Genomic DNA, 13581 nt, shown 5'->3' with positions numbered 1-13581 from the left:
AAGAATTCTTAGCTTTCAAGACTCAATTCAAATGTCATTGTCTTCATGAAGTCATATCTGACTCCCCTTCCTTAAGAGTCACCTACTTCCTCTCTTGTTTCTCTAGTATATTCTTGAAGAAATTCTAATTATGGCTTCCTAATGTATTTGCAATTATTTGCTTATTTGTCTCAGGGGGATCCCTAGAACTTGGTGCATAATAGGTATTCTATAAATGTTCAACATGTGAAGTATTAAAAATGTTCAGTAAATAAATGAGTGTGGCTCCAAAGATTCATTTTAGGAAGATGCATGCATGAATGAATGCTCTAAATAAATGTCACTGGAGATCATCTGGAGCAAGTCTGGTATAGAGTATCAGGGAGGCCAACATCTGAAAGAGCCCATAAGTGATTCTAAGCAGCAAGATCCTTTGTAATTAAGGACAGTGCACTGACTGGGGAGAAAACCTGCTCTCTTAAACTATGTTCTCCACCTTGCTCGGGGAAATAGGCCTCTATACTTCTGGCCAAGGAAGGCTCAGTCAACAAACATTATAGAAGGTTCTTGGAACCTTTCTAAAACTATATTTCCCTTATAATAGTGCTTCTCAGACCTTAATGTGCATATAAATTATCTGCAGATCTTGTTAAAAATACAGATTCTGATTCAGTGGGTCTGGAATAGGCCCTGAGGTTCTATATTTCTAACAAGCTGCTGCTGCTGCTGGTTGAGGGACTACTCTTTTGAGGAGCAGAGAAGATTGAACTGAATATAGACACATTCAGAATAAAACTCAAGGAATAAAATAATCAGTGAACAACAACAGAAGTCCTGATTTTATATTAACACCGAAATTTACTATTTCTTTTTTTTTAACTTTTAAACAATATTTTATTAAAAAATAATAATTGTTGATAGAATACATGTTTCTTGTAGAAAATTTGAAAAATACAAATGAACCAAATAATTTTGTATTTTATTTATTATTTAAAGTTCTTTGATTAATTTATTTAAAGTTCTTTGATTAACCTCCCCCCCCCCCTCCCCCCGAGATCCCTCAGTCTGTTCCATTATTCTATGTCTCTGGATCCATTTTGTTCATCAGTTTATTACATTCCACATATAAGTGAGATCATGTGGTACTTGTCCTTCTCTGACTGGCTTATTTCACTTAGTATAATACTTTCTAGTTCCTTCCATGCTGTGCCAAAGGATAAAATATACTTCTTTTTAATAGCTGCATAGTATTCCAAATTGTAAGAAATTTACTATTTCTTATAAAGATAGAAAAGAATAACCAATCTAACTTGTTGATATTTACTGAAAAATATCTATTAAAGAGACAAATAAAAGTTGCCATTTTCAAGTTGAATTCTACAAGCTTGGGTGTGAGGGAGCTGAAGTGGAGGAATGGTGGCATATGAACCTAAAGCTTAAAAAAAATTAAGTAAACCACAGTACGCCATTAGAAAAGATAGATGGATTCCAAGGATTTCTGTAAAGGCTTAGGATCTTTCTCCACAATTCTGACATTTCTGATAATAAGCTTTCTTTTCTGTTTTGTAATTGTAGAATTTAATTTGCAGGAAACGATAAAAGTAATATAAACCAAACCCTAACAGCAAATACACTGTATCATTATGCTTGATGCTAGATCCTGAAGCTTTTTGTTAATGTTCAGAAAACATTTTTTAGTCTTGTTTACCTATTTATGTAAAGATTTCTGATTATATCATTTGATATAAAACTGATACCATTAGATAACTATTCATTGTGGCAATGTATACAAAATAATCTTCCCCAAGCCATTTGCCATATGATTATCACTCATTTTCATTTTCTGGCAATATGTGAGCTCTCTTTAAACTTCTTGAAACACTTTATATCTATTTATTTATTTACAACAGTAAAGAGTCTAATGATTTCCAGGTTAGGAGTGAATAAAGTAAGACTACAGAGAGCAGCATAACTTTCAGGGATCCTAGGAAATATTTTTAACAGAGAAAAGGGCAGAGAGATTAAGAATTTGTTTAGCTTGATGGAACCAAACTGTCTAAGACCAGGATGATAGGCAATATGGTAATAATATTTATGTGTACACTAAAATTAAGATTATTAGAAAGAGTTGGGGTGGGGGAAAGGGAAGGTAACAAAACTAGCACAACAGGATTAATACTTGCTGCAATTATATTGAGGGATTAAATCAGGTGAGTTGTTTGGAATTTTAAATATGTTGCCTTTTCTTATGGAAAGCAGGGAGCTAGGAGTAGGACAGATGAGTGAAAAGGCATTTTATATCATTTACCATTATCTTCCAAGATAAAAATGCCCATTTATTCTTAGTATTGGGAAAATAGATATTTCCGTAAATACATTATTAATTAAAATTAATTACTCCAAATTACCTCTCTGCTCACATGAGTAATATTTCCACATCATAAAGCCCTCTTCATCTGAAGTGTCCTATAGTGGAAGGCAATGGGCTGTCAAATGAGCTGGAGAACCAGCTGTGGCCAAAGAAGTTTTGAATGGGCAAACTAAAAATCCTGGAACATGACTTCCATGAAAGACTAAGAATTAGCTCTAAATCAAAGAGGTTATACTGATAAATAAATGGGAAGAAAAGGTTATACTGAATTTTAGTATGCAGTTAAACCCACTGATAGGAAGTACAACAAAATGATAATAGTTGCTAGGCAGTGAGATAACGGGTAATTTTTAATGTTCTTTTTGATTTTCTGTAATTTCCTAAGCATGTATTTCAATCAGAAAGTAAAAAAGAAAAAAACTTTAAAATTTATTTTACCCAAGTGGCAAGGACTTCTTTTAATACATCCTACCCGAATTGTTTGCAACATTTGGTTCTCAAAATAATTACTGGCTTGGTTCAGAACTTTCCCTTTTTCTAAATGATCCCAAAACAAGTTCTGAAGGGATAAGCCTTTCAAATTAAACATTTTCAAGAAAGCTCAATCTGGAATTCTGAGATATTTTTTGTCTATATTAACATCTAAGAAGAAATTACATAAGAAGGCGGTTTAGTTTCATTTTTTTATATGTATGATACCTGTCCAATTTTCCCAGCACTATTTATTGACTAGACCATCTTTACCCCATTGTACGTTCTTGCCTCCTTTGCCAAATATTAATTGACCACATAGGCATGGGTTTATTTCTGGGCTATTTTGTTCCATTGATCTATATGTCTATTTTTTATGCCAGCACCATGCTGTTTTGATTACTATGGCCTTGTAGAATAGTTTGATATCAGGTAATGTGATACTTCCAACTTTGTTCTTCTTTCTCAATATTGCTGAGGCTATTCAGGATTTTTGTGGTTCCATATACATTTTTGGATTGTTTGTTCTAGTTCTGTGAAATACACCACTGGTACTTTTTTTTGAGACAGGATGGATGGACCTAGAGAGTATTATGCTAAGTGAAATAAGTCAGTCAGAGAAAGGCAAATACCATATGATTTCCCTTATATGTGGAATCTAAAGAACAAAATAAGTGAACAAACAAAATTGAAACAGACTCACAGACACAAAGAGTGGACTGGTGGTTGTCTGAGGGGAAGGAGACTGGGAGAAAGAGGTAAAGGGATTAAGAAGTACAAATTGGTAGTTACAAAATAGTCACAGGGATGTAAAGGAAAGCATAGGAAATATAATCAATAACATTGCATTAACTATGTATGGTGCCAGTTGGGTACTAAAAATATCGAGGGAAACACTATGTAAAGTATATGATTGTCTAACTACTAAGCTGTAAACTTGAAACCAATACAAAATAATATTGAAGTAAACTGTAATTAAAAAAAAAAGGAAACTGTGAGACAATGTGCACCCACCCCTATCTCTATAGGAGAGTGTGAGTGCATCAAGATGATTGACTTAATCAGTATGAAGGGAGAAATAACACTTTAAAAAGATGAAGAATCTGATTCTAATTGATAACATGCTTTCATTTCCTTTTATCTTTCAAGTTCACTCCCTAATTAGGTCACAGCTCTTCCTATTATTTAAATAATCATCACTTGATTCCTTTCTTCTTCACATTCTATTCTATCTTATTTTTTAAAAAAGCTGTTCCTATTTATTTCCTTAGTCATTTTTTACTCTCTTGAATTTTTCAACCCACATACCTTAAAGCAAGTGATCCTCCAACTGGCTTGGAGTTTTATGCCATGTGTCTGAAGGGTACTGGCTAATGCTTAGTGGTCCAGAGCAAGTTAGCAAACTCTTTTCACCTAGCAGGTTAGCAACGTTCCCGGGTGCCACTGGTTATTACTGGAAGGCCTAAGGCAAAGGCAGAGGAGGACAAGGGAGAAGGACAGGGGTGGGGAAGGGATGCAGCAGAGGATGGGGCGCAGGGGGAGGGCACAGAGCAGAGTGGTAGGAACCGCACAGCAGCCTCAGGATCTTCTTTACCCAGCAGCAACGGTGCCGTATTATTGGCACAGAAAAGACTGAGACCATTCCTTTTTGTTCACCGATTACTTTTGCTTCTTTAATTATGATGCTGATATATATACACACAGATAAACCAACCACTCCCAATTTGCGATTTAACCATATCCACAATGTTACCTGTTATGTGTTATGTCTCTGGTAAATGGTACATATATTAGAGAACTATCAATATTCCACAGGAAAGAAATAATATGAATCAGCTGCGTGATATATAACCCGTTGAAACTTTTATACTGAGAAATGTCATTTTATATGTTTTTCTCTGTCTAAAATACCACCACTTCAAAACAAAAAAGTAAGATGCTGCATGGTAACTTTACATAAAAGTTTGATAGATTCTACAGCAGAAAGGCTCTTTTATGGCTCATGTGGTCCAACTGCTCTTTCTGGCAACTAGAAAGGCTAAGAGCAATAGTTTCTTTTTATTAAGCTGCTAGCATCTTATACAAAAATCACAGAACAACGTTCTAGTTGAAAATAATTTTGCCTCAAATAATTTATTTTCTCCCTTTCTCCTACTTTATATTACAAAGACTGTAAAAAATAGACTTTCTTGTCCCTTTGCTATTTTATCTGTTGTAGCTGTTTGTTGTATTCTGATTTTATAGTAATACTGTATGGCTCCCAATTATAAGTTCAAAACAGAATTTCCATTTTAGATTGGGAACAGGAAACAAAAAGAGCCAATGAGGCTATCAAAAGACTAAAATAAGTTTATTTGTGGACAATATTCATTATAAAAAACACTGTAGAAGGAATAAATTGGGAAATAATTTGTTAGGGATTTATTATTTATGTTTTCAGAAATCTCTGATTTAGTGAGATCAAGCTGAATGAGCTGCATCCAAGATAGTGTTCCTGAGAAAGCATACATTAGTAGGAATTAATCTCCTTATCATTTTAATTATATAGAATATGAGATTAACAATTTAGATAAATGTTATACTTTTTTCAGAGACTGTGTAAGTAAATGTGTTTATCATAATAACAATAATGATAATAATAGTTACTATAATTAAAAAACAATTATCAAGTTTTTTTTTGGTGCTAGGAACTTCAGTAAGGCTTTTTATAGTCTCATTTAAACTTCACAACAACCTGTTGGGGTTAAGTACTGTTGTAATTATCACCATATTAGAAATGAGAAACTGAGGCTCAAAAAGTTTAGGTAATTTGCTGAAAGTTATATTGATGGAACTGGTACTGGAACCCAGATTACTCTTACTCTGCTCAAAGCCCATACACTTAACCACTTATTATATTGCCTCCAACATAAAGATATTGTTAAGAAATTGGGATGGAACATGGAGATTAATTAATGTATTTAATTACAAAAAAGAGAAAATTATTTTAAAAGCTAGATTGAGTAAAAGGAAAGTAACAACAAAAAAACAGGTAAGAGACTCCATAAATAATCATATAGAAAGAAATTGGCCTTCTTAACACCTTTGATAAATTGGGAAATGTTTTTAGACATTTCTTCAATGGCACAAGCCTTGGGTTAATAATCAATAATCAATAATAGTTTCTAAGCAATTCAGTTGCATTTTCATTTTGGGTTCTTAGATAGGACTTTAGGCAGGCAAATGCTATTTCACATTGCTTTTAAGCTTTAGGCAATCTCAGGCAACTCTGAAGGCGTGAGCTGCTGGTACCATCTGAGGCTTCCGAGATTTGAAATATGGCATCTTCCAGGGAATTAGAGGTTTCCCTTATGCTTGCTTTTTATGAAGCCTTTATTGATGTTTGAGTTTAAAGCAGGAGAAAAGACCACCTCCTTTATCCCTATGTTAGTAACCTGCTCTTTTTTCTTATACCATAAGATGCTTCCAACTAGAAAACGTGAAAAACTTCCCAGACCAAGCAAGATGTCTGCTATCTGGTATGTGTAAGGCTGAAAGAATAAATAATAATATAGTGTTTTTTTAATATCAAACTCTACATATATTTATAGATAAGAATTTTCAAGTAACTACAGTAATTTCACTGAAAAGTTTTAAACAAGATTGTGTCAGAAAATATATAGGTGTAGATAATTGCATTGTCTGTGAATGAAATTATTTTGACAACCAAGAGGGAAACAGATTTAATAGTTGTTGGGTGCCTGGGCTGAACCAAAAATCAGGGGAAAAAGATACAGTGTGAGTTATGATGATACTCAAGAAAGCCAAAATATTTACCTCGAACAGCATAGCCATCTTTTACTGATGCTGGGAAGGGGGGTAGGTTATCTTTTGCATATACATCTTGAGCAAGGACTCGACCCATTCCATCTGAAAGAAGAGAAAAGAAGCAAAATACGGATGTTGAGAGTAACTGTTAAACAGGCAGTCACAAACAAGATGAGCACATGTGCTTGTCTGACAAGGCTGGTATATGGGCTCAGTCACACCTGATTTCTATCCCACAGAAGAGGAGACAGAAGGAAGCGATGCTCCCTAGTGTCAGAAATGAAAAATTAAGATTCAGTCCATTAATAGTAGTGCTTGCAGGGATTATTTGAATGTGAGTAGCTACAAAGTTATCAAAGATGTGTTCAAGTTAACATGTCACCAATCCTTTCACAACCCAAAGATGACTTTAAAAAGCCAATTCTTAAACATTTTCATATCTACTGACCCAGTAATTTCACTTCTAGAAATCTATCTTAAGAAAATGAATAAATCTTTTTTTCCCCACGTCCAAGCAATAGTACACATTTGAGAACTGAGAGGGTGTGACCTCGGAGAACAAGGTGCAGATGGGTTCTAGGTGGAAGGATTTTATTAAATTTGGGCAAGGGGGCAGGGAGGATAGGGTGGTCCTTGGCGTCTGATGCTGGCAGGGTGACTACCCACAAGGCTCATCCTTGTCCCTCCTCTCCAGATAGCTATTTCTTTCTTTTGTGGTCCTCTCCATTAAGGAAAATTAAGGTGGGGGAAGCGGGGGAACTACTGGTCAGTGAAGATCATGTCTGAAATATTCCAGCCAAGATGGAAAAGGGGAGGGTGGAGCTTGAGGCCTTTATTCCATATTCTAACTTTCCTGCCTCAATAGCAGCACTATTCACAACAGTCAAAGGTGGAAGCAACCCAAGTGTCCATTAATGGATGAATGGATAAACAAAATGTTGTCTATACATATAGGAATATTATTCAGTCTTAAAAAGGAAGGAAATTCTGACATACGCTATAACATGAATGAAACTGGAAGACATAATGCTAAGTGAAATAAGCTAGTCACAAAAGGACAAATATATGATTCCACTTACATGAGGTAATTAGAATATTAAAAACCAAAGAGTCAGAAAGTAGAATGGTGGTCGCCAGGGGTAGGAGAGAGGGGGGAATAGGAAGCTACTATCATTTAATGAGTATGGAGTTTCAATTTGGGGAGATAAAAAAGTTTTGGTGATGGGTAGTGGTGGTAGAACGATGTTAATGTACTTAATGCCACTTGAACTGGACAAATAAAAATAGTTAAGATGATAAATTTTATGTTATGTGTTTTTTACTACAACAAAAAAAGAATGAGGTACCGATGCATGCTACAACATGAATGAACCTTTATTTTGGCTTTATTAACCTAAAAAAACTAGTGACTATAAGAAAAGGACTAGGTAGAAAAAGCCAGTGACGAAAGATCACATGTGATTCTATTATATGAAATGTCCAGAACAGGAAAATCTGTAGAGACTGAAAGTAGGCCATTGGTTACTTAGCGTTAAATAGGGGGTGGGGGGGGGAGGAGGATGGTAGCTAAAGGGGAGGGGAGTGCTTTCTGAGGTGATGAAAATGTTCTAAAATTGACTATGGCGATGGTTGTACAAATCTGTGAATATACTAAAACACTGAATTGTATACTTTAAGTGGGTGAATTGTACAGTATATGAATTGTATCTCCATAAAGCTGTTATTTTTTTTAAGGGCAAGGATAAGAGATTAAAAAAAAGAATATTCCCCTCATTTCAAAATATAACAGTATTTAGACAAGTCAAGAAAAAATTACATTTGTAGCACAGATATACCATCCGGTCTTTATAGGCCTTCTTCAAATATCATGGAAAGAAAAAGAAAACATTTCACCTAGAAAGAAAGAAATGCTTTATAGTTAGGTTATTAATAAAATTTATTAATATATCTATATAATTGGTGAGTTTTTTATTTTGGACTTATGCAAAATATTGGGTTGCTGTCTTTAAGATAAATTAGATCCTTACTGGATTAGTTCTGCTTTTAGAACTGGATTAGTTCTGCTTTTAGAGTTGGTATGAAGTTAACTTACCAGCAGAATTTCAATCCTTCAAAGAGAAAAACACACATTACCTCAAGTTTTGGTTTAAAAGCCTAAGGCAAGGGATAGGATTTGTAGAGAAATATGCAATTGATTGGAAAATGGTAAAAACTTCCACCTGCAGTGGATACAAGAGTACTGAAGTAATAAATGTCAGATACACAAGCACCTACTGTATATCCATATCTCTCAGTAGAGTTTAGGACTAAAGAATGGATAGCTCTTCCAAGTAGTCAATATTAGAATTCATTCAATGTCTGACCAGGTGATCTGCTTGGGAACTTAAGAGTATGTAGTAGTGCTGAAAATTACTTTATCAAACGGGACAGTCTCTCTTGCATACCTATAGATACATAGATGTTAAAACATTCCTTTTCTTTGCCCATAGGTGGAGCCCAAGTATTAGCGTTGAATAAACTTTGGGCATGTGATTTGAAAAAGGGAGCCTCAGCCTTCTTAAAACTTGAACGGGAACCAGGCAGCAGTAACATCACAACAAGATGTTATGACTGTTTTAGGTTTCACATTTAGTAGAGAAACAACAGTGAGCAGCTGAAGCTGTAAGAGCCAAAAGTTTTATTAAAATATACAGTTTCAGGAAAACATGAGCAAAATTCCTTTTTCTCAGATGCTCCATTCCAACGAGAGCCCTATTTATAAGCAGCAAAAGATTGTTTCCCTATTATATAATTAATATAACTAGTGTGCTTTCTCAGGAATAGTTGGTGGTGAGAGTTTGCAGCAGCTCTTCAAAGTCCGAAGTGGGCCTTTGTTAGGCTGTGTGCCAAGAAGCTATGGTGCTGCTTCCAGAGTCTGAGGAGATGTCCACTGCATTCTGCTTTCACCCTCACACTGCATTTCTAAATTCTGTATAATAAAGAATGTCTTCAACTTGATGAAGATAAAGATGATAACAAATATGCATATTTTTAGATTGTGGGGGTCAGAAAAGTTAAAGGCAGGGCTACGCATCACTGGGGACCCTGATCCATACATACAATTAAGTGCTCTAACGAGATTGATAAGGAGTGGAAGAGACTGGCCAACGATTAATTCTGCTTTGTTTGGTATGCCTACTTGTGTTGCAAGAAGACAGTGGCAGAGTGCTTGGCCAAGAGGTGGTAGCCTTTTTATGCTGTGAGCAGGAAACCCATATATAAGTCAGCTTCCCACAGATATAATTATATCATTATGACTACTCTCTAGAGTGCCAGCTTTTTTACACTGAGATGACTGCCCCCAAAAATATCTTCAGAAAGAGCCTTCAGAAATTCAAATGGCTGACAATGGACACACATACAAGGAAAATCAAGACTGAGAGCTATTTATAAAGTTGAGTATGCTTTGTGACCATTAAACCCAAATGTATTCTCTAAGAGGTAAAAGTAAATATTTAATTTGTTTGGTAGGGCATTTATTTTGGCCCAGATAATACTCTTCTTGCTGTCTAAATTAAGATGTCAGAACTGAGTGACTTTTGGATGTAAGAGGGAAAACGCATGTTAATTTCTCAAAGTCATTTATCAAAATGATTCCACAGCTGTAAAGTTCCCCTGTAGTTAGTTCTAAGGCGGCGTTGGAGTAAATCAAGGGAAAACTCTGAGTTCAGTTGTCCAGCAAATTGATTCCTCATACAAGATACTATCAGTTATATATTTCAGGAATGCAGGAAGAGTGTGGTAGATAACATAAGGTTGAAAAGAAAGATATTATCTAAGACTCCCTAATATAAAAACCCCCACATGGATATAAATCAGTTTTCTATTGATTATAAATCCCTTAGAAGTGTACTTATGTTACTACAACATTTAAAAACCAATCTATGTGAGAGGCTACTCAAAGGTCTTTTTCACCTAACATCTATCCACTGTGCTCACAAAAATAGCTGAGAAGGCAGACTTGATACATATTATTTACACTGGTCAAATGTTCATTGGTAGGAACAATATTAGCTAAGTCTAAAGATTAAGAGGAAGGTGAAACATACAGATTTGGGTCATTACAACATTAACAAAAATAGTGTTATCATGAAGTATAACATACTTATAGAAAGCTTCATGATTATTTAACAGATACTGAACATTTAATATGGTGAGTGACCTCAAGCTTATCCCAATATAATTTATTCCCCACATTTTGACTGCAAATTTTAAAGACTGTACAAAATCGATACATTATAAATCTCACATAGTATAGGTTTCACAATTGTGTAAACTGAGAAAGATTAAGTGATTTAGGGGTAAATATCTTTTTGGTGAAAACAAGGACACTAATTAATCTCTAGTTACTCCAGAAGTCATGTTTATGGAATTGTACAAAAAAATCCCCAGGCTTTTAAAACATGTAGCTTGTTCAAAAAGGTAATGTGTTGTGTACTTGTATTTTTCCATCTAGGGATGCTCATTACCTGACAATGTAATGAGTAAGAGCAAGCATTACAGTTCTTACACCATAAAATAAAAATAAGCTTTATGTAGGGTTATAAAATTTGAATAAATACAAATGTTATGATTATCAGAAATGATTAAGTCATGATTTAACAATACAAAAAGATGCAATTGAATTGGTGATGAATTAGTTCTTAGGTTTTATTGTAGTTCTATGATGTAAATTTTATTGTTTATTGTAACTTACATCTTGTTATATATTCATTTCTATATATAAAATATTAAGCTATAAAAATAATAAGTGTGTAACTGTAAAAAGCATTTAACTTAATTAAAATGAAAGCTATATCTTTTTGGGAAAATATTAGTTTTAAAAAATACCTAAAATGTTTTCCAGGTCACAGAAAATGTTTCAAATGAGAGTAAATGCTCACTCCTGGTGGTACTTAATGATGGAAACCTTGTCACACCAAGATCACATGAATACAGTGTCACTGATAAATGGGTAGCACTTAGGTCCAAGGGGTGGATTTCTTGGTCAGAATTTGGTAGAAACAAACAAACAAAATGTTTTTTCTATAGTTTGAACAATTTAAGCTCTTCTTTATTGGTAATTTCTCAATCACTGTCCTAAAAACTAAAATAAGATCCACAGGGAAGAAATATTTTCTTACTATAATTTCCATAATTTTAGACTACATATCCTGGTATCCTAAAAAGAATTCCTAACTTTTTCAAAATTAATTGTCCTATATTAGGATATTGCTATGACTATTTTAAAAAGGTAATATGTAACAAGTATTTTATAAAAAGAAAAAACAGATAGATGATGAAATAAAGTTCCTAAATGAGATGCAAGAATAAATAAATATTAAATGTAACAATCATAATAGTGATTTTGAAGTAATCCTGGGGTAACTTACTTTCATAGTCTCAAGGTTTCAATAGTATCACTGAATCATTCTATGTTATTTACAAATGGTAAGACAAGATGTTAATAGTTGATTTTTTTTTAAAGCAGTTTAACCAAGGACATTGGGATTCTGCAGAAAAGAAGTTTATAGAAAGAGAAAATAAAATTTTTAACCCATTAAATAAGTTCTGTTTTTGGAAAATGGAGATAGTTTAAAAAATTATTGCAAATCTATTCCATTCTTATACACATTCAGACACATTACACTTAGATTATTGCTGATTATAACAGAATCCTTGTGTCTCTGATTTTCATCATATGCTTTTTGTCTCACAATTAAATGAAAGGAAGATTTGGGTTTCCCTAGCACATAGCCCCTGCTAGGGGGTGAGCTAAGAGCCTGCCAGGAGTCGCAAAGTCTTTACTTAAGAAAATAGTCAAAGAGGTAACTACTGTAGCACTGGATGCTCTAATGGGAAATTTAATCAATTTAAACTTAAAAAAAAAAAAGGCGCTATTACCAAGTTTTCATTCCTGGTAATTCTCTTGCTGGTGGTACTGGCAAATCCTTTACTGCCACTGATATTTGTCTCTTTTATTTTCCTTTTTTTAAAAAATATCTCTTTATTGATTTCAGAGAGAGGAAGGGGGAAGAGAGAGAGAGAGAGAGAGAAAGAAACATCATTGATGAGAGTCATTGATCAGCTGCCTCCTGCACGTCCCCTACTGGGGATGGAGCCTGCAACTCGGGCATGTGCCCTGACTGGGAATTGAACCACGATCTCCTGGATCACAGGTCAATGCTCAACTGCTGAGCCATGCCTGCTGGGCTGTCTCTTTTCATTTGTACTATTTTTCTTCCCTATAGTTTGGAAAATCTTGTATATTTACATAAACTTTCATAATTCTACCAATATAATTAGAAATAGGAATTTCTAGAAATCTGAAATCCTTCTTTGAAATTTTGATCATTGCAGGAATAAGGTATTTTGACACAATTTCTCTGTAGAAATTTTCTATTTTCACTTTATTTTAAATGAAACCAGTTTTTCCATTGCTTATATTCTGAATCCTAACCTAATACTGTTAATATAGATGATGGTACCTCAAAATAGATACTGAATAAAAAGATTGCCAAATAAACTATACCAAATAAATGTATACTTAAAGTGTGAAAAAAAGTATCCAAAAAGAATGGAAAACTAAGAATCATATTTGAAAACTGGACTTTTTAAATCTGATGTATTGAATAAAACTTGTGTAAACTGACTTAAAGAAATCATACTGAAAAGTTACTTCCTCCTTACTTTTTAAAATTAAATATAGATTATTTTCTATCAAAATTACTTCAAGCGAGATACAGTTATAATATACTTTATTTTTAAAGGGAGAGAATACATATATAGAAATATATAATGGTGTGCATAGAAGGAAGTATGAAATAGGAAGATTGGTCTACCTGGTTATCACATGGGATAATTAGCTAACATTACATGTCTGATTCCTATGTGAATTAATTTTACTCAATTATATAACTATAAAAATGACTCCT

The 13581-nt window shown here is 33.9% G+C and overlaps 1 protein-coding gene across 6 annotated transcripts in view; it reads right to left on the bottom strand.

Annotated features, from left to right (window-relative positions):
* GPHN (gephyrin) overlaps nucleotides 1–13581 on the bottom strand; it is a 352065-nt gene that overhangs the window by 55297 nt on the left and 283187 nt on the right. For all 6 annotated transcript variants that reach the window (XM_081136828.1, XM_081136829.1, XM_081136831.1 and 3 more), the window contains one exon: nucleotides 6638–6730. In XM_081136828.1, coding sequence (XP_080992954.1) covers nucleotides 6638–6730 — 93 coding nt within the window. The remainder of the gene's footprint in view (nucleotides 1–6637; nucleotides 6731–13581) is intronic.

This window comes from Miniopterus schreibersii (genome assembly GCF_964146895.1).
Source record: "Miniopterus schreibersii genome assembly, chromosome: 1".
In the NCBI taxonomy this organism is placed as follows: Eukaryota; Metazoa; Chordata; class Mammalia; order Chiroptera; family Miniopteridae; genus Miniopterus; species Miniopterus schreibersii.
Note: the sequence above shows the minus strand (reverse complement) of the source record. Positions and strands in the feature narration are given on the sequence as shown.